Source organism: Batrachochytrium dendrobatidis, assembly GCF_000203795.2.
Source record: "Batrachochytrium dendrobatidis JAM81 unplaced genomic scaffold BATDEscaffold_15, whole genome shotgun sequence".
NCBI classification, from domain to species: Eukaryota; Fungi; Chytridiomycota; class Chytridiomycetes; order Rhizophydiales; genus Batrachochytrium; species Batrachochytrium dendrobatidis.
In genome coordinates this window covers 107,375-128,644 of record NW_006281113.1, presented here as the reverse complement: position 1 = coordinate 128,644, position 21,270 = coordinate 107,375, and the positions used below count along the sequence as shown (strand labels likewise).

General features: G+C 39.6%; 8 protein-coding genes across 8 annotated transcripts; 3 read left to right on the top strand and 5 right to left on the bottom strand.

The window, feature by feature from the left end:
• Nucleotides 1–33: 33 nt before the first annotated feature.
• Nucleotides 34–717, bottom strand: BATDEDRAFT_33735 (uncharacterized protein; the record flags this gene model as incomplete). Its single annotated transcript, XM_006682161.1, has 2 exons — nucleotides 185–717; nucleotides 34–151 (listed from the first exon to the last, which is right to left on the bottom strand). Coding segments are annotated over exons 1-2 (255 nt in total), but the record flags the coding sequence as incomplete, so codon positions are not given.
• Nucleotides 718–3,414: 2,697 nt separating this feature from the next.
• Nucleotides 3,415–4,762, bottom strand: BATDEDRAFT_37459 (uncharacterized protein). The gene has a single exon (XM_006682175.1). It carries the CDS (start codon nucleotides 4,696–4,698, stop codon nucleotides 3,562–3,564), a length of 1,137 nt encoding a protein of 378 aa, XP_006682238.1. The 5' UTR covers nucleotides 4,699–4,762; the 3' UTR covers nucleotides 3,415–3,561.
• A 1,956-nt stretch (nucleotides 4,763–6,718) lies between these two features.
• Nucleotides 6,719–7,744, bottom strand: BATDEDRAFT_32395 (uncharacterized protein). The gene has a single exon (XM_006682155.1). It carries the CDS (start codon nucleotides 7,583–7,585, stop codon nucleotides 6,932–6,934), a length of 654 nt encoding a protein of 217 aa, XP_006682218.1. The 5' UTR covers nucleotides 7,586–7,744; the 3' UTR covers nucleotides 6,719–6,931.
• Nucleotides 7,745–9,002: 1,258 nt separating this feature from the next.
• On the bottom strand, nucleotides 9,003–9,740 carry BATDEDRAFT_27812 (uncharacterized protein; the record flags this gene model as incomplete). Its single annotated transcript, XM_006682107.1, has 2 exons — nucleotides 9,003–9,454; nucleotides 9,644–9,740. The coding sequence occupies 2 exons, from the start codon at nucleotides 9,738–9,740 to the stop codon at nucleotides 9,003–9,005; spliced, it is 549 nt and encodes a 182-aa protein (XP_006682170.1).
• A 1,239-nt stretch (nucleotides 9,741–10,979) lies between these two features.
• On the top strand, nucleotides 10,980–12,749 carry BATDEDRAFT_1690 (uncharacterized protein; the record flags this gene model as incomplete). The annotated part of the gene is made up of 5 exons (XM_006682049.1): nucleotides 10,980–11,281; nucleotides 11,411–11,691; nucleotides 11,786–12,016; nucleotides 12,094–12,201; nucleotides 12,409–12,749. Coding segments are annotated over 5 exons (1,263 nt in total), but the record flags the coding sequence as incomplete, so codon positions are not given.
• Nucleotides 12,750–13,302: 553 nt separating this feature from the next.
• On the top strand, nucleotides 13,303–14,790 carry BATDEDRAFT_27810 (uncharacterized protein; the record flags this gene model as incomplete). The annotated part of the gene is made up of 2 exons (XM_006682106.1): nucleotides 13,303–14,195; nucleotides 14,274–14,790. The coding sequence occupies 2 exons, from the start codon at nucleotides 13,303–13,305 to the stop codon at nucleotides 14,788–14,790; spliced, it is 1,410 nt and encodes a 469-aa protein (XP_006682169.1).
• Nucleotides 14,791–15,103: 313 nt separating this feature from the next.
• BATDEDRAFT_27809 (uncharacterized protein) lies at nucleotides 15,104–16,830 on the bottom strand (the record flags this gene model as incomplete). The annotated part of the gene is made up of 5 exons (XM_006682105.1): nucleotides 15,104–15,253; nucleotides 15,356–15,716; nucleotides 16,213–16,261; nucleotides 16,343–16,446; nucleotides 16,694–16,830. 5 exons carry the CDS (start codon nucleotides 16,828–16,830, stop codon nucleotides 15,104–15,106), a joined length of 801 nt encoding a protein of 266 aa, XP_006682168.1.
• A 238-nt stretch (nucleotides 16,831–17,068) lies between these two features.
• Nucleotides 17,069–18,899, top strand: BATDEDRAFT_36076 (uncharacterized protein). The gene is made up of 4 exons (XM_006682164.1): nucleotides 17,069–17,166; nucleotides 17,402–17,465; nucleotides 17,532–17,644; nucleotides 18,052–18,899. Exons 3-4 carry the CDS (start codon nucleotides 17,611–17,613, stop codon nucleotides 18,825–18,827), a joined length of 810 nt encoding a protein of 269 aa, XP_006682227.1. The 5' UTR covers nucleotides 17,069–17,166; nucleotides 17,402–17,465; nucleotides 17,532–17,610; the 3' UTR covers nucleotides 18,828–18,899.
• Nucleotides 18,900–21,270: the final 2,371 nt, after the last annotated feature.

Genomic DNA, 21,270 nt, shown 5'->3' with positions numbered 1-21,270 from the left:
ATTGCCATCTTCACAAACTCAACCCCAATCCCATCAGATCTCCCCAACAGATTTCCCAGTGTTTGTGAATGCTGTACAGAGTGTCGAATTGCAAGTATTCGAGCCCACTCCCATCACTGCCAGTCGTAACGAATTCTTTACTGCTGACGTGCTGGATGGTATATACATGCTACTGGGTGGTGACAAGGGCTTGTACTTTATCGATCTGACAGAGGGAACCATCAAGCAACCGGTTCCATTGATTCGTGATGTCCGCTTTAGGCAGATTGAAATTTTGCACGAATACGGAGTTATCATGGCTTTGTCTGGTAAGCGTGATCATGTCCGTCAATATAAGCTCGCTTCAATTCGACGCTTGATTCGCTACCTTCTTGGAGACAACATCCGCACCGTTGCCAAAATGAACATGAATCTTCCCATGGCAGCAGCACTTTTAGACAATGAGCAAATTGCATCCACACCCGTTGACGATTTCTATGCCAACCTAAATCGTGATAGTGTTGATGAGGCAGCACTTGTTTCTAGATGGACCACCGATTTTATCAAGATCATTGCCACAAGGGACACCAAGTCTTTCCTGATTGAAAAAACAGAAACTACTATTTACTTGACCGTGCTGTTCCGTCAAGACATTGTACTATTTGAATGGGCCAAAGAACCTTACTTGAAATTCATGAAATTGAAAGCATTCTGGCTTCCTGAAACTCCTCAATTTCTCATGATGTTTCACGACGGACTTGTTGCTCGTGAGCTGTGTCTTGGATACACTGGCGAAATGAACATGGTTGACGTTGAGCACTCTAAAGTAAAGGAAATCCTTGTCCATCGCGACTTTCGCGAGCGTGCTGGTGCTAAACCCAGATGGCGCAACTTTTCACAGATTCCATTTTCCCATGAAAAACTACAAGAAATGATGCGAAACACTGTTCGTCCACAAGGGACCGTCAATCGTAAGCTTGCTGCTGTTTCTGGATCAAATGCATATACTGCAGCTGCTCAGTCTGCTCCTCCAATTGATCGCTACTTCCTTGGCACCTATGACCGTGTGACCAAAGTGGTAGACATTACTGCTCAGCCTATGATGGGATCGGGTGTTGGAGGTTGGAAAAATGGAGTGTGTTGGAGCGAACCTCCTGTCCATCTTATCTTGCGACCCTTGGAACACGTAATTGCTGCCGGAATTAATACTATTGAAATCGTTAATTGGAAATCTGCTGAATTGAGACAACGACTGACTGTTGATTCTTCGTGCTCGTTGCGAGTCTTGTGTCCACGTCAATGTGGTATGATTGTGGCTGTTGATCGCAAAAAGAAGGGATCATTTTTCTATTGGATGCGAGAAAAACCAGGCACACTAAAAACCGCTCCAAAGCAAATAGTCGCTGCTCCTGTATCTACATCAGCTTCTTTTGCTACAAATAGCAGTGCAGCTGCAATATCTACTGCTAGTGGTGCTACTGTTGTTGATGAGAGCCATTCTACTAAATCTGACGGATTGCCACAACAACCCGAAGTCAGCAGTTCAAACATTGAGGATGCTAATAGACAACCATCTGATCAAAAATCTATTACCTATGCAGGACTGCCTTCTATGCCAGTGATTTCGTCATCCAATCCTTCAACACATTCTCGCCCATCCACGAACGACTCGGCTCGAAATGGATCAATGGACACTCAGGTTTTACAGCAACAACCTTCCTCTTTTCAACAGCATCGCGATCAGCAACAAGCGTTGGCTGCTGTTCCCAATCAAAGACCTTTGCACGGAAATTCACCATCTCAACATGCTATGCATTCCGTGTCGTCACCGCAATCCCCACCTGCTCGTAGCCGTGATGAGTTGGCAGATCAGTTTGAATCGGTGAAACTGACAGAAGGTCAACAACAGTATGGAGTAGATAGCTCCACTCCAACCAAAGTGTACACTTCACAGGATACTGCTTCTGCCAGAGATTCACAAACCCGTACTCAGTTACCCGATGACAAGACGACTCCCTCAAAGTATGATCATCGACAGAATGTCAAACAAGACAATGTATTGCATTCACACACGGCCGCAATCCAAGCTGCTGTTCAAGCCGCCAATACTCCTGGTGGGATTTCTGCTATTAGAAGTCAAAAATACGAATCGCATCAAACAAGACAGCCGTCATCCGGTGCAACAGGAAAATTACAATATTCACCATCAGCGAATGGTGCACCGACTTTGGACACATCTATTCTGTCAGATCTTCACGGTGGGTCACCCGATTCACCTGGCGAGATACCTATTTCGATGCCTCGACAAAATAATATTGCTACTGCGTCATTACCACCGAGCCAAATGCACCGGCCTAGTGTGGTGATGCATCAACAGCCCATACCACCTACTGCTGTTGGTTATGCTCAGCAACCAGCTCACCCATATCCTGTTGTTCCTGTTACTCGTGTATTATCGCCTGCTTCAGGACAGTATCAAAAATATGCATCGGGTGGACAGCCACGACCCAACAATGATGTTCACCAGCAAGCTGCGGGACCAGATCCACAGTATGCTCAAGATCCACGATACGCAGAGTACTATGCTCAGTATTATGCACAACAGCAATACATGGTGGATCCACGATATGCTCATCAACAACAGCATTATATCCGACCTGGTCCGCCCTCTTTGAGCTCGGGTGGTGGTCATCCATCTCAATCTGGTGATTCTTCTCGGCAAACACATGTGTCTTCTGTACAACATGCAAGTGAGCCTAATCTTCATGCATTGGGCCATAGCGAAGTGCGATATACACATGATCCGCGATATTCGATTGATCCTCGCTATGCTCAAGATCCGCGGTATGCAGATCATTATGCTCAAGTCTATTCCCAACAACAACAGTATGCAATAGACCCACGGTATAATGCACAACAGCAGCTTCGTCAACAGCAAATGTATCACCAACAACAGAGTCAGAACCAATCTTTGCCGAATTTCCCCAGTGATGGTCGTGGAAGTATTTCCAGTAGAGATTCGGGGCTGACTAGTGCTGGACAGCCTACAAGGATGCATATTCGGCCTGGTGCAGCTGCTGGATTTGGACCTGGTGTTCATGACCCCCAATCTGGAGTGCATGCTCATCCATCACCACAGCAACAATATGATGCACGATATGCTCAATACGGTGTACAATTGCAACAGCAGCAAGGCATACCTGTACAATATGCCAATGATCCGCGGTATGCTCAATACTATGCTCAACACATGCAGCAGGCTCAACAGCAGCAGCAGTATGCGCAACAGCAAAGAGCAACCGGAGGATCCATCTCAGGGCCTGGGTCTGGATCTGGATCTGAACGACCACCCCAACCCAAATAAAAGCGATGCTTTTTGTATTGAACGTATATACAACTATCCCTATTAACAGTGTATCACTATAGTTTATTTTCGGAATAATTGAATCAAATCAACTATAGTATTTATTAGGTGTTCAAGTGACCATCAAAATGCTTGAAAATAGAGCAAGATAAACACGCAAAAAGCATATAGGCAAAAAATTGGAGTACATGGTTTAGCCCTGCACCAAAGCGTCGGATTCATTTTAGATTGTCGTGAACCATGGTGGGATCCGAATCTAAATTGATGGAACGATCCCACATTGTATCATACTTTGTAGCCACAGCCTTTAGACTTTGTACAATTTCATTTGCAAGCAATGTTATTGCAGACTGACTCGGTAAGGATGCAGATGAAGAATGCATGCCCCGCTCACTCTCTACCGAGGTATTGCGTTCATTTGAATGCTGCGTCAACACACCTTCACCCGACGAACACACAACCTGATTCAAAGGTACCAAAAACGGCTTACACGCTTTATAAACAGTATTAAACACTTCTTGTCGTTCGTCTTGCCATCCACTACTTGATTTGGCAACAGCAACCATGGCTTGTAATTGAACGACCCTTTGTTCGAGTTGTTGTACATAGGCTTTATGTCTTGTTCGAAAACTTCGTTGGGCTTCACGGTTTTGTTTTGCGCGACGTTGCTGTTGTTGTCGTTCTGATGTTCGATGCTTGAATGTCTTTGGACTGGCAGATGAAGTCTGAGGCTCACTTGCTACGGCCACAGAGAGCTCTTGATGATGGTGGGTAGAAAAATCAGACAAAGTACCCCATTGTGGGGGTTTTGAACAAGACAAGGTAGAGTCCGGACAGTTGAGTTTGGAATGCACCATCTCTTGGGATTGAACTGGAATCCAAGTCGTTACAATAGACTGGGGTGCCACGTCGCGTTGTAAATTAGTAATACGTGATGGCATCGATGCCATACGGTAATGATGTAACCCCATACTTGGAGTTGGTTTCGTAGTGGCTGGCATGACTATATCCAAAACTTGTGGCTCGTTTTTGTTCTTGTACGGTGTTGTCGCGGGTGGGTTTGGATTCTGGTGCGATATGGATTCATTTTGAGAATGCGACTTGTTTGCCATGAGTAACTGTGACGACAAATGAGGAGAAAAGCTTGCTTGGTGCATTGGAGATAGAAAAAAGTTGGAATTAAAAAAAGGATTGGAAAGAACTGTGATGGGTAATAAATTGGACTGAGAGCTTGGTTTAGAAAGCGACTCTTGAGTGGAATGAATATGTGATTGTGGTGTGTCCTGAGAAGGTTGGGTATTAAGAACTAGATTAGGGCTGGTATTGGACCATGGCATGCTAGGATATCCTTTCATTTGCGGCTGGGTATGATTTAATGGTGTGTCTAGTAAAAAGATATATAGCGTGATGAGCAACTTTAAAAAATTGATATGTAGAGATTATGTATATCTTGGCAAAATAAAACTGTTCAATGTACATCAATAAAAAATCAGTAACCGCTACTGATTTGGGCGTCCAAATGCCTTTTGAAATGACACAAGCCAACCAGCACACTGCCTCAGCCAGCATCAGACCAAATAGTGGACATTACACTAATGCCAAAGTTTATTCGACACGTCACATTTTTTGATGTAACAAAAAGGAGAGCAAAAGTAGGGAACAGGAACGGATTACCATAAATCAAGAAATTCTCAAACTCAGAATAATAGATAAGGAATGACTGGAGAGTACCTACTTTTAGCAATGTCGGAGGGCTGTATCTGACGAATGCATGCTTCATTTGATAGGCGAAGCTGTTCTTGCTGCACCCATGCGTGTCTAGGATCACAATTGAGATGGTTGTCATTGTGGGAAAAGCAGGGTTGGGATTGGATCTTGGATAGCTCATGTACAGTATTTTGAATCGAACCAGATGATTGTGATAAACTGTCAAGTAAAGGATACATTTCCTTTGACCGATAATTGCCTGGCATTTGCAAGTGATGATGTACCGTTGTATCCGACTGCAAACCATCTTGTTGATTAGTATCTTGAGTCGACATTATTTCATTGCGCATCCCAATGTCATACTCAGTAAAACCAAAAGCAATTATAGCCGCAATACAGGAGCTCTTTGTACTCTTTCGACCAGAAAAAAAACCCCTGTTCCAAAATCACTAGATAATTATCATCAGCCCATTGGCTCCTAATATGCTGTCCACCGCATGGTTTCTTGAAGCATTCACGAATTTAGTTGCGGTTGATTCAATCATTCGAGTTACTTGGGCCATGTCTCGCGATTTTAGTTGCAATAAACTCCGACAATAAGCAACTTACCGATTTGCTCCGACAAAGCGTATAGATGTGACATCAAAGCAAAGGGAATAAATTTAAATTGATTCATATTCTTGAATTACATGTTTCCAGAGCTGCAATCAGCATTGATGTCACATTGAAAATAAGGCCGGTTAGGTAAATGTTGAGGAATAGATTTTGTACACAAGAAAACATTATGCCCCGGAACCTTTGGCCAAGCCATGTTGATTTTAACGGCAAGTTTACATGTCCATTGAAAAGATTAAATGATTCAGTCATTTGGTTGTTTGTCCAAGCTCCATAACACATTTACAAAGTGTCTAGGATAAAATAAACTGCTTTTGATGACAACTAGATTGTTGCTTTAAATGAATAGATGGCTCTACAAACTATCAGTTTTGTTTTACAGCAAAACTTGTTTTCAACTGTTTATTTGGGAATGTAAACTCATTGCGTGAATAAAATGTGAGCAAAGTTGGCTTTATACTGCCATCATCAAACCAATCGACTCGCACAATATAGCATATGAACAAGACTATCATGCAGATACTTGGATAGTTTTTGCAACAGATACAAGGTTGTCTAGTTTTGAAATACGCCGAGTTTGAATATTCCGCACCATTTAATGGATTGAGAATTACAGCCGTATTCACGTAAAATGAACAATTTTGTATTGATCTTGTAATGATTGTCTTGGAATAAACAATCGTTACATGTTCGTTGTTATTGGATATTGATTACTTTTATTGAAACTCTATTCTAATATCAGATACGTTCTAGCTCAACATATCTCGAGAGTGCAACTATACATGCCGATCATTGAGTGTTGATTTGAAATATTTGTTTTGAAGGAAAGGAAAGTTGGAGGTTGAAAAGATGTGGAATGCATTGGAACAGAGATGTCAACATTCACTCTGTATTCTTGTACAAGAATGAGTATCAAGAAACTAGTGAGTTTAAAAACAATCTTGTCCAGTAAGATTGGCACCAATCAAACATGACTGTTTATCATGTATTCCGACTTATTCAATATCTCATTCTATGAATACAGTTGTAAATCGATGTGTAGAAAAGCATAATGAATATTCAACTATTATTTATTCCAGAAGTATCATTGCAGAACAATGCTCCATTTTACGTGAATACGACGGTAAGAATTTGTCCATTATTCTCTCATAGAACAAGACATGAGAGTTTTAGATACATAATCAACAAGCTTGTTTTTACAAAGGCACCAGACATGCCATCAAAAGAAATAAACAATTGAAGCTTGGAGACGTCATTTCAGTGGGTTTACAAAAACATAAACACAAGTGAAACACAGAGTGCGCCAAAGGCATGAACGGCTGCGTTTGATCCAACCAAGACACCTGCCGAAAGGTATGCGTCTGTTTGGTTGGAATTGGAAGAGTGAGAAGAAGGAACGGAGGATGGGCCGGGATAAGAGGACTCAGAAGCGGCATGAGTGGCAGAAGCGGTGGAGCCAGCAGGAGCAGCGGAGTCAGCAGTAGAAGATTGATTCACAAGAGCGGAGGAAGGATGAATGCCTACAGGAGTGCTGACCAAAGAACTTGGCGCAGAAGCAGTGCTGTTTCCACTAGGAGCATTGGGGACAGTTCCATTGCCAGGAGTAGTGGATGTGCCTGCTTCACAGACACCACCTCCATCAGAGACTGGACCAAGTTTGCAAGTGAGTCCGTTGGCACACTGTGGGGCTGAACGCATGAATCCGCCACATTTGGCACCCAATTCAACAACCTTTCCATCTGAAACAGTGCAAACGCCATCACTGCTTGGATCTTGAGTACTGAGGCGATTGCATTTGAGACCTTCTTCACACGACGAGTCATCCTTGCACGCTCCAGCAACACCCATTCCTGTAATAGCCACTGGTGGAGACTGGGATGGAGCTGAGGACTGGGTTGAGTCTGCTGCAGATGCAGTCATGGCAAACGCAGCAAAAATGGTGAACAAATAAGTAGAAGCAATCATTGTTGGAATTTGTTAGGTTATGAATGAAATGGACGCTCAAGTAAATATAATATCAATATATGATGGCAGCTTAAATGCAATGACAGTCAAGATTTGGTACAACAGTCAGTTCAAATCGAATATTTCGATATCAAAAAGTGGCTCCAAATGCTCTGTATTTATTCAAAATTCAACGTGGCTTTGGCCGAGAATGAAACCATTCAACCACGCCACCTATTGGCACCAGTCGGGATTTGCTTATTCATAATCAGTGTTTCATAAGCAGATGATGTTACAGTTTTGCATTGACTGTGGTATAGTTAATAGCGCATTATGCTTTTTATCAGCTCGCGAATGGGATTGTTCAAGCTGCTCCATTTATCTCCAACTAGACCGCATACTGCGCAAAACATTACAACCAAACTGGAACCATCAAAACTAGACTGTCATGTCATGTCCAATACAATACTACACCATAGGCGTATAATAATCGATTGGTGCAATCCACTCAGTCACCACAGTCAAAGATGCTCAGAAATATATCATGCTGTTGTTTTGGTCAATGTATCAAGTCGACAAGATCTCGACTGGTTTACATTACAAATCAAAACTAGGCCGAATAAAAACAGTCGTGGACCATCGTATAATGACATGACATATTTGCTACACTATGCTACAGCATAGTCCATTATAGTACAGCATATCCTAGATGATATTCGCGACCTCGATCGTGCTTTGTGCCTCGAGTTTCAAAATACAATCTATCAATCTTGATCACTCAACCACTCTAAACACTTGAGCCATCAACCGTATGCCGTTTGAGTCTATCTGCAATATATGTCATGGACTGGCTTTGACTGTCAAATTTTCAGATGCAATCCGACTCGAATCAACCAAGCAGTTTCGTCATGCTTGTATAGCAAAGCAAACATCTGCCAATCTTGACTAAAAATCATGTGTGTTCACCTGGCATTGGTTTAACCGATTATAAACACATTTATACAGTGGCTGGACAACTATGTCCAATCCAATCCGAGCGGCACAACTAACACTACATTCGATGGCCACAAAAATCAATATTTATAAAACCACTGATATAATGTTACACTTTGACAGTGTATCAAACTAATCTTATCAATGGCCAGTATGTTTGTTGATTAATATGTTTATTGAGGTGTTATGCGTTTTGTCGAAAGTACTTCATGCCTAACCAGTTGAAAAAAATAAAGAATACAAAAACAGGTCCAAGAATCGGTATCAGATAGCAATAATATGTATCGTCTCGGATCCATTTTAGAACCTATCGAGTTGGTTGAGATTGAATTGGATTGGATTGAATCAAAGTGAAATCGAATACAGTCGAGTCAGTTTTAAATGGTTAATCAATTCATTGTCAATCATAATAGCCAAATACCTTGTGTTGTGTGTCTGCAGGAATCATCCACTTGCTGCCAACCATCATCAACATATTGACACTGAAATACAGCACTGTAAATATCAACAAAACCCAACCATAAAACTGCAGTTCATGCGCATGTACATCTGTGTCTTGGTTAGTCCGTGGTGAAGGTGGAGCTCTGCGTGGAGATATGCCTCGACCATTGCCTGGAGTGACTCGTGATGCAGAGTATGGCTGAAATGGAGTATCTGGAAACGACTCGCTAGATTGAAGGAGCGAAGAGGATTGACCAGATGGTTGACCAGATAGTTGACTAGATGGCTGACTAGATGGCTCACCAGAACTGTACGAATGACGAGCTGAATATGTAATAGTGGTAGTAGATGTGTTTGAACATGCTATTGACGTGGCTGATAATGGCGAACCAAACACACGATGTCTAAGACCTGTAGCATGTGTATGATTTTGATTGGTAGTAATAGTTGTATCCACACGGACAGGTCGTCGAGCTTGCTTCATGCGCAGGCCAAGATTAACTCAAGCGATGATCGTTAAAGCTGTTTGATTCCAACAGACGTCCTCAGGGAAACGAGTGTTGATTTTAGTGATAATTTGTTGTTGACCATCAATCATACAAGGTTGAATGTCACCAGCAATCAGATACACTTGCTTCATATCATCCAGAGTTGATCCAATATTGTTTTTTTTGATTGGAACGGCTGCATATGTCATGCATGACACAAGTCTACCAGCAGAAAAACGGTTTATTCCACTTGCTTCAAAGTACTACTGGCCAACATCCAAACCAACATCATCCAATTATATGTCTACAGAAACTATCAAAAGTGTCAATACGATCAAGACTACTGATGATTGACACAGGATTGGATCAATACAATCGAGAATCGACACAAGATCGGATCAAAGTGCAGTTGTAGGTCAAGCCAAGATGAATCTATTGTCACAGCTGTATTCAAATACTAAATGTGTAAAATAGTGCAATTTACAAATCCAAAGATTGAGTCGGTCAAGTATCAGCAACCATCAAGATTGATATCGATTGAGATGTTGATGCAGTATGAGTATTGAATTATAGCCGGATCTACACCAAATGAAATACTTGTATTTATGTTGCAATGATTGTCTTGACTGTCTTGATTGTTTTGAATAGACAATAGTTTTAAACCAAGATCATCAGTTTTTGGTTATTTTATACGATCGACACGTTTGATACCAGATTCATATATTACAATCCAAATATCGAATTTGTTGGAATATTCTTTGTCAGTTCGTCACTCACAAGTGTTGGTTTTGTAATAATACTGTTTTCAACATCTCTTGACAACTGACAATCAAGTTCCATTTCATACTATGAACAGAATGTGTTACTTGGAGACTGTCATTTGATGAAATCGACTCGCTTTGATTCGAGTGTTTTATTTTACGCGAATATGACAATAAAGTCGAGTTGACTATTCTGACAACATTCGAATAAATTCAACCATGAACGCCAGAGTATTCCATCGAATGAGTTGGTTAATCTACCAACCTGTTTCTTATAAAAACCATACAATGATACTTGGACAAACTCATACGTTCAGTAACAGTTTGTCCAAGTCAAATGCATATGAGTTTAAATTCTATATGAGCAGCAGTTCCTGTTCTCCAAACTCAAACCATGATTCCAGAGTTCACAACCAAACTCACAAGTATGGTTGGTATTCATCAATGAATACAAAAAGAGTATTTGGTGTGACTGCCACTCTGGCTACACTTGCGTTATGCATTCACCACCGAGAGCATATTGAAATAGCATGTACAGCAGCAACTCGTAACCTGTACACGAGTTGGACATTGGCAGTGATCATGCTGGACTATTGGCAACTAATCCGATCAACCAAAGAACAGCAACAGAAAGTAGTATGTCCAGCCGATATGGATGCAGTAACAGATGCAATCAATACAGAATGGTCCAATATGCATCTCAGATCTGCACTGCGACTTCGGCAGCTTTTTCGATCGAATGGAGGAGTGTATGTCAAACTAGGTCAGCATATTTCAGCTTTAGTCTATCTGCTTCCCAAGGAATATACTGAAACCATGAAGGAACTCCAGGACAAATGTGACCCATCAACATGGAAAGAAGTTGATGATCTATTACAAAGCGAGATGGATGAACAGACAATGAGTATCTTTGATTCAATTGATCATTCTCCAGTTGGCGTTGCCTCGTTGGCTCAAGTACATCAAGCTACACTGCAACAAGAAGCACTGTCATACATACCAGATTCATGTCCAAACTCTTTGATTGGTATGAAAACAAACCAACACGAATCTATCAAACATGTAGATTTGGCTGAGCAACCGCATTGCTTACATCCACACCATGCTGGTAATCACAGTATTCGAAAAGCTGCCATCAAAGTTCAGCATCCATCGATAGAGAAATTCGCAGAGGTAGATATTCGTACTTGCATATTTGGAGTAACTGTATTGGAGTATTTCTTTCCACAATTTCAACTCGGATGGCTTGCCAGGGAACTTGAGCGGAGTCTGAAGCTTGAGCTTGATTTTCGACTCGAAGCAAATAATTGCAATCGAATCCGAAACATGTTTTTAAATTCAGGACTGATCAGCGTACCCAAAGTTATATGGGTTTCAAAACGAGTGCTTGTTATGGAATGTAGGGTTGAATTGTGATGAATGCTCGAGTTATCATGAATGATTTTATCGTGGTAAATGATTAATCTGTTAATGTACTTGTTTTATACAACTAGATATCGATGGAGCTAAAATCGACGATAAAGAGTATATGAAGAAACACAATATTCATCCCGAAGCAGTAACACAAGATCTGTCTCGAGCCTTTTTTGAAATGATGTTTTATCATGGGTTTGTACATTGTGACCCACATCCTGGAAACGTGTTTATTCGAGCTTGTAAAGATCGATTACCCTGGTACCGATTTCTTGTTGGTAGTAAACCACGGAATTACCAGATTGTATTGTGTAAGATCAATGGACTAGAATATTCAATGATTGTAATGTTTAAAGATACGACTAATAATGTGGTGTATTTTTACTAGTGGATCATGGATTGTATCAATCATTAAGCAAGCAGTTTCGACTGGACTATGCACATTTTTGGACAGCTTTGATAAACGGGTGTGAAGCTGATATTGAAACGTATTTTGGTCGATTTATGAAACCACAAACAAGCACATCAGCCAAATTGGAACTTGGTACGATCCGCTATCATCGGCTATTTGCATCAATGGTTTGTGGACGATCATGGGGTACAATTGCTTTCAGACCTAATTCTGATGTGCAAAAGAGTAGCACGGTATCTACTGGGTCTATAAACAATGATGCTATGACAGGATCGACACTGGACTTGGAAGAACGCCTAGTGAATACAAACTTATCCAGTATTGAAGCCGATCAACCCAATCAACAAAAGCGTGCTTATGGTCTTGCACGCTCAAGATCGGTATCGGAAATCAAACAAATACAACATAATGCACAATCAGCACATTTCCTGGCTATAATTACAGATATTCTTGGACAACTCTCACCACAGCTCTTGTTTGTACTCAAGACGCAGGATATTCTACGATCTATTGACAAGCGGCTAGAAGTTTCACATGGATCGCATCATGTTGCACGTATGGTGGCTATTGTTGGCGAATACTGTGCTGAAGTAATACGAAATGATGACATTGAGCGATTGAAAAGTACGCGGTATATTGATCAAGGTGGATGGAATCGGATTGTATGGCCAATTTGGACATTTACAGAGTTTTGGAAATGCTGGAAAAACTATGTTGAAACGCTAATGCGATTGACGTTGTTGTATCTTGTAACATAATAAACATTTTGATGATGTAGCTGATGACTTGTGGATGTATTGACGTAGATTGATGTTACGGTTGTGTTCCTGTAAAATAAGAATGTTTCAGCAAAACCAAACGAGTAACATTGCTCTATATTTAATCGAAAAGTATCGGACCGTGTCAACAAGCTAGATTGTTGCAGCAGTACATGAAACACGTTGAGTAGATACACTTGCCATTCAATGAATAATTTACTGATATTTGCAAACAACACGCTGATGGTTTCTGAACATTTCTCGTTTATCTTTATCATCAACTGTGACCAGCAAACTACTGGCTGATATTTCCTGCATCAGCAAATGCTTTGATAAGCTGAGGCTCGTGTCACGTGGAAAGTGGGCTTGTATTTAGAGTTGATTCGCCAAGAAAGCCTGCCAATCAAGATTCAATATCGCTAAAGAAATGCTTGCTGCCAACACAGATGCTGTTCAAAAAGACAATGATGTGGCCAATGATACTGCTACTCTATCTAATATCACATCAACTTTCGATTCTAGCATCCCTTGTCTAATTTTACCAAACGACGTGGATGCTGCAATATCTCGTCCAGCAACTCCTGTAGATAGACATACAAGAAAGCAATACTCATTATTGGCCATATTTTTGATGTTGGCTGAGTATTGTCTTGAGTTGATTGTTGGACTTACTAAACGAGTCTTGTTGCCTTCCCGACCTGGTCAAACTTTTTTGTCCAAAACATATTCACCAGATACAGCATCGGTTATAAAAACAGCTTTGCCTCGATTGTTGTCATTGAAATATCAGCCTGGTTATTGTGGTTCAGACGCAGTGCACTCTGCCCAACGACTTGAATTATGTCTGATGCGACTAAAAGCGGATCTACAGGAGCTTTTGGACATATCCAAGATCGCGTTCATCATTGACTCCAACTCTTCATCTGGCGAGGGTATGGTATCTGCTCAAACCAACATTGAACCACAGAGCAAAGTAGAATGTTTGGAGCATGGTGACTTTTTGTCATTAAAAAAGCTTTCCTTTGCTCAATTTGATTCACTGCGGAAAACCTTGATACATAGATTTGGAACCATTGCTTTAGTTATTACCGAGCCTATTCGACTGGTACTCCAACTGTCATTTGAGATTTCAGAGCTTCAGCTTCAAGTTTACCAAAAACTGCACATATATCCGTTTGCAGAGTCATTTTTCAGCCCAAAAAAGATCAAAGTTGATCAGAGACCGGGCACAAAGTTTATTCAGCAAGATGTATTGCACTGTTTAGTTCTTTTACAAGATACCATCAGGCATCATCGTAGATTGTCTGATTATATACCAAGGTAATAGGGTTGATTCATTTTTATATTTAATGCAAACCACTAACTATGTCTATTGTAAAAATTGTATTTATCTGCTAGCAAATTGCTCGAGACTGACTCGCAAAGGTCAACGGAGCCATTTTCAAATAATAACCTTTGTGTAGCAATTCCATCTGCTCCTCCACCGCCACCTCCACCTCCGCCATTTCCTTTAATCATACAGCCCACACCTGATTTGTCTACAAAAAAAAGTGGTTTGATCAGATCCACAGTATGTCCAATTCCCAAAAGTTATATTCCAAATCTATCCGAATCAATCAAATCAGTCAAGCTTGTACAGTCAAAACATTTCGAGACCCGACTTCCAAGATCCACACCCAATCATTTTCAAGCAGATACTTTACAATATTCTAACACAGACTTCCTACCAAGCAAATCCGGAATAGAACTTCAAACAGCACTCCAATCTGGTCGACGTAAGCTGAGAACAATATCTACTCCGCGAACACCAAGTGGAACACCTATTCCTACAGAAAAATCACGTCAGTGTATTGCTCCTAATGATATCATCCATGCAGCACTTTTAAAAAAGTTTAAATCCATTCAACACAATTGATTGCTTATCATTGGCTACTTTATTTTGAAATGGTGTTTGAATTGGAAGTTGTACAAGTTGGACTGGGCCAGAGATTATTGCTTCGTTACCCAACCCTTATGGTTGCTTGCTAGCCGTAACCAATGTAAATGGATAGCGTAATAAATCAAGACGTTACAGTGTTTATTCATGTATTTTTAAAAAAAGAGGTTGGGAAAATCTTGTAAATTCGGTTCAGTCATAAAGCACATTCAAAAAATACAATGGATTGTGGTTGTGTAAAAACCAGTATTCATCACCAATTGAGTAGTGTAAGCGCTCTTGTATCTCGAGCTCACGAGAGACGATGGTACTTTGACCTCCGATTGACAAATGCACGGAATGCAACAATACTGACATAGAGTAAAAGCATTCCCATAATGGCAAAACTAATCGGTACGCTTATATCGGTACTCCAAGAATCTATGCGATCTGTTCGCGCATTCTATTTGAAGGAAAATATAAAACATGTCATGAAATGGTCAGTTTTTGTCATTGGGATTGCTATATGCTAAATATATTCTTATTTTTGAAATTTCAAACTTACATCTGCTTGACCGAAAACAATAGGAAGCTCGGCTTCCATATTACTTGGTGGAATAGGTCGATCGGATATAGTGGACTGGTCAGCCGCCATAGGTTGTGAATCAATAATGAAATCGTCTTTTTCATCAATATCTCCTTCGTGGCCTTTGTCCTTGTGAACCTTGGTGAGATCCTCCTCAGGAGCAGCATCAGGCAAAGTAGGAATCTCGACTCCAGGAACATTGTGAGACCTGTCTTTTGACTCTGTAGAAGTATCTTGGACTTTTGGAGAGTATTTTTTGATAAATCGCAAAATATAATTATAAAACGGCTCCTCTTCATCGCTATCTGGATACTCGTGCAGCAACGTTCCATTTACATATCTAGATAAATGTAAAATAGGTGAGTTTTTTGAAAATTGAATGTAAAAACGGACACAGCTGTATTCACATAAAATAGCAAAGTTGATTGTCTTTTTCAATGCTCATATTACAGTTTCAGTACATTTCACACTTGTACAGTATCCTTTCTACATATCAAGCATTTGGAATGAACAGCAGTTGCATTTCTATGCGTGCAATCTTTGCTCTCGAATTAAAGCGCATCTGAAATTTCAAGATACAAAGAGTTCAAGTAGTCGAGCCCAATATCTGGATTGCAATGGATAGGTTTGGTTCTAAACTTGATGACTGTACAATGTACGGTTATGCCAAATAAAGAGGAGTGATAGGTTTGAAAAATATGATTGAAAAAGCATCAATCTGTAGTAGGAAAGCGCAACACACTCGATCATTGTCTATTCCAGAGCCAAAATCACTGCAAGATAAACTTTTCCATTTTACATGAATACAGCGGTGACAAAATAAGATACCAACTTACACGAGAAGAGTAGGATATCCTTCAATCTTGTGGACAGTATGGCAGTAAACTAGACACGGAATAATGGATTTAGCCAATAGTTTATCACATCAACAGCTGGAGTGATTGGTTGACAAGAATACTTTATCACCTTCATGATCCAGAGCACATTCTACTTTGGCCATTTGGAAATCAAAGTCCTTGAGGTTGGCTTTATCCACTCTTTCCTGAACGCTGAGGTATTTAGGATTAAACCTACAGTTCAAACAGAAATGTCAGAGTCAGACAAGTGAGTAATCGTCGTATCAGCCATGCTTGGATACCTTTGAGTTTGATGACACCTGATTGATGGTATAAGCCATAGCAATGGAGCATATTACATGTATTAAAGAGGTAGTAGCCAGTTGGAAACATTCAATATTAGTCAAACTGGACTCATTATAAGAAACCGGATAATCTCGATGATCGATGCATTGGCTTATTCTGGATATACCCAACATACCAATGAGCGCCAAAAAACACAATATACAGTCCTTGCTTATGCACACCTTGCTGCAAGTCATCGAAATCGATAAACCGAATGGATTTGTCTGCCTTGTTGGATGCATGGCGCAAAGCCACCTTTTCTGCATGTGTCATTCTACGAGTTTTTGCAGTAACAAGTCCAATAATAGTAAATAGTAAAACCCACACCCAATTTGCCTTCATTATCCGTTAAAACAGATACTCGATATTGCAGACTTGAATGTAGGTTGGATTACCCAAGTTTTCTCGAATCGTCCAAAACTGTTCCGCGCATTCAAATTAAACCCGAAGACAAAAGGAACGAGAACAGGGTCAAAATATTTGTTTGTATTTCATATTTGAAACCATTCAAATGGCATTCAAATGGCATTTGACAAGCAGATGTTGCATCATTTCAAGTCTTTTGTTGGTAAAGTTTCACGACTATGTCGGGTTGAGTTAACAAATCCTGTAGGTAGAATGTCAGATTATCTTGATAAAACCAAACAAGTGTCATGTATTGGATTAACAGGAACAGAGTTTGTTCAAACTGACAATGGCTAAACAGATTGTCTTGATGGTACGCAGAATATGACCAATAGATACTCCTACTATTCAAATCTATTGATATTTACAAAAGAACATCAAGAATGATGGTTGTCAGCAATTTCTCATTTTTCCCTGTTCTCATTCCCTCTGTCACTAGTTGTGAGAGTGTTGACGCCACAAAACTGATGGAATACACTGTTTGCTCCAAGTCTTTTGGCAAGGTTTAGTAATCTTTCTCTGCTCATTCTTGTATAAAAACTAAACGAATGCTCACATTACAGTTACAGTACATTACACATCTCTGACACTTGTTTAGTCTTCAACTCTATTACAAATATTTGATTTGTAAGAGTTGCATTCTGAAACATGTGGCCATTGTTTTTTCAAGCTAGAGCGCGACGTATGTAATTTTAGAATATAGTTCGAGTAGTCAAACCTAATATCTGGATTGAAATGTATGAATTTGGTTCTAAACTTGATGATTAGACAATGTACAGCTATGCCAAATAAGGAAAAATGACAGGTTTAAAAAATATGATTCAAAAAGCATCAATGTATAGCAACAAGCACGATACATATTCAACCATTGTCTATTCGGCTGCAACTACTAAAATTGAAATAGCTGTTTTCCATTTTCCCGTCTGTATTGATCTTTTTACTTAAATTCAGCTTTCCGAAAATACACAATGTCAAGTGAAACTAACTCTACTGACATATCATGCCAGTCAGACCCATTTCAAGACACAACACACATCAACTTGCTTGTTTTAGAGTTTACAGTACTGTGTTTACTGTTTACATCTATAGCATCAAATACTCCCAAGCAAAACTATCGGTCGCGTCTCCCTCAAATTGCTGCCATTTTGATAGTTATTGAGTCTGGATGCAGTATTTTTTACAACAATCCATACATTAGCAATGAAATCTACTATCTGTCAGACGGCATTGCATGGACCTGTGATATTGCCATTCGATTATGTCTTATCAACTTTATGTATTACCGCTTTCGAGGTCTGTATGGACGAAGACTTCCTCGACTGCCATCAAGATCCAATAGCATCATCAAAAGTAGGCTTGAAAGCTATCGAGCGTTTTTTAGTGATATTCCACGCTTAGTATTTATGCTTGTTGCGCTACTTCAGGTGATTTCCTGTGGTATGGCTATTTACAGTGATATAGGCACGGTTGCTGGGGTATACACATCCAACGGAGAGGTATCATTTGGATCAGTGTATATCTTGGTTGATCTATCCGTGTCACTACTAGACGCATCTGTCTGTGTTCAAATTTGGCGACTCAAGGCAAGCAAGGCAGGTGCAAAACTCAACCAAATCGAGTTTGTCAGGGCATTCATAGCAATTGTATGTTGCGCCATCACTACTGTTTCCGAAGCCATTATATTCTCTATGGGTTATGATCGACAGTGGGAAGTTTATTTTATTTTGACAAGTGCTCGGATTGTTTTTTCAGAAATATTTAATTCAAGTTTGCTGGCAGGATTAATAGATCAGACACCATCTCGTGTAGCAAAACTCTCGACGCAAAAAAATGCTCAAGCCGTAGAAAGCAATTCAAAATGCTAGTTTTTAACAGTATACAATGGTTTATCATTTCAAAAACAAAAACGCTAAATAAAATAAACCCAAGTTTCTGCTACATGGACAGTTGTAATGACGACCATAACTTTTCAAGTAACATGCCATCAAAATTCAATTAGGAATTCAATTGATAAATAATTATAGATTGTTTGGAATCATTGGCATTTAAACGAACATTAAAATAGTATATAATAACGCATGATCAGAAATGCATCATCTATAGGCTAGCTTGTGTATATTTTTGAATTGCTAAACACGAATCCTCGATAATAGTTCAATCCTAAACATTGCATTATTGCCATGTTCATATAAATGGAGCAATAATAACAGTGTCAAAATGCATAATAAACAATCATGGAATGATTGATGTCAATTCTCATCACATTTATTGGCCAGTATTGTCCTCGAAACATTTCGATAATTTATTAGTCTTTCTCTATGTTCATTTTTGTATACAACTGAATGATATTCACAACAGTTTCTGCCAATTTCACATTCTTGTCATTTATTGATTCTCCATTCTCTTTTTCTTGAACCAAACATTGGAATGAACAACTGTTGCATTCCCAAAACATACAATCTTTGGGGTTTCAAACTAGAACACGAACGCATGTTTTTGAAATACACAGTTTGACAACATCTGAACTCAATATCTGAATTGCAACACATGAATCTGGTACCATACTTGATGATTGTACAGTGTATGACTACCAAATAAAGACAATCTCAGTTTACAACTATCGTTTGATTGTATCACATGATGAACATTGTATTTTAAAACATTGAAAATGCCAATCTGTAGTAGGGAAACGCACCAAATATGCAACATTGTATATTTTGAAGCAAAGCAGTCGCATATACACGTTCCGTTTTATATGAATACGACTGTGGGATCAAAAACACTTGAATCAGTTTGCTTACTCTATATCTTTGACTCACAGCTGATGATAAAAGGTGTGAAAACTGACAAGTAAATCTAAAGTTGTTGGCCCCATCAATGCTGATGAAAGTGTTTTTCCGTAAATATCGGCAGACTGCTGATTTGAATGGCGGAAATATGTATTGCTCGTGTTTTGTGTACCATGACAACGATCTGATGTGTTGACACAGCCAGTTTGTTGAACAATCTGCTACTTTTTTTAATCAAATATAAAACAACGTCCCTTGTTGATCCGACGGCAAGTGTTTGCTGAGCTTGGTGAACTCGTTGGACTCGCCGAGCCTGTGTCGACACAATTTTGAGTAATCCACATACAGGATCAGCATGTCAATCTAAAACAATCATACAGTTTTACAAATGGAAAGTCCATGTTGATATGATGCAACATCAGTCTGTTTGATGTTATCACAATGTTATCACAATTTATTGCAGTGTTATTGCAGTGTTGTCAAAACACGATGGAATTGGGTTGCTGGAGTATAAATACATATTTTTTGCAATCTCATTTGTTTTTAGCTGTAATTCAAATGATAATATCAACCCATAGTTGGCATATTTCAAGCACATATGTTGATTGTATTTGACAGCATTTGACAGCATTTGACATGGTTCAAAGTCGGTTCAGATGAATGTGTATGCATGTTTTGTCGTGAGTTTGGCAGATCAGACATTTCATATCATCAGACCACTATCCAGTTTGCTGTTAGTTTGCACAACCATGGATCATGATCAAACTGCAATACTCACTAAAGTTGTTTCCAATTGTGAAACGATTGGTAACCACAGTTTGGCTATCTGATACAATCTGAAATGCACTGTACAAGTATACTGTATTGATTTTACTGTTCAAATCAATTCATTGGATATCAGTCTAAATGTCAAGCAATGATGTTTATAGTAGAATCATCACATTTGATTGTGGATTGTCATACCAAACAGATTGTTCATCAGTGTATCATTTTTACACCTGTTGTACCGAAGAGTCTGGATGAATGATTCAAAATACACGACTGATGATTTATTATGAGTTGGATATAGTAGGTCCAAATATGAGTGTTGACATCAAGATGTTTGTGTCGGCATCATAGTTTGGCATAGCAATATCAATGATTGAAAAGCTTTCATGAGCATGTATGAGCATGATCCCTTATTTTCACCATGTACTATTGATGTCGGTGAATCATCAAACACACACCCTTCAATGCAAGTCTGAGCCTGTGCACTGGATTATCACAGTAATCACAATATCTGTGGAAGGGAACGTTGGAAATAAAGGCTTTATTCAGCGGATCTTTATGCTGTACGATGCTCCCTGCATAATTTGATACACCAGCCCTGATATTATCCATTTTATAAACACTCAAAATATCGTTTATCCAACAAATATCCTTGATTACCAATAGCACAGCGTACTTATTTGACTGACTGCAAGTGTAGTAACCAATCGACTAGCATACACGTTCAATACACCAAACCCACAGATTACTT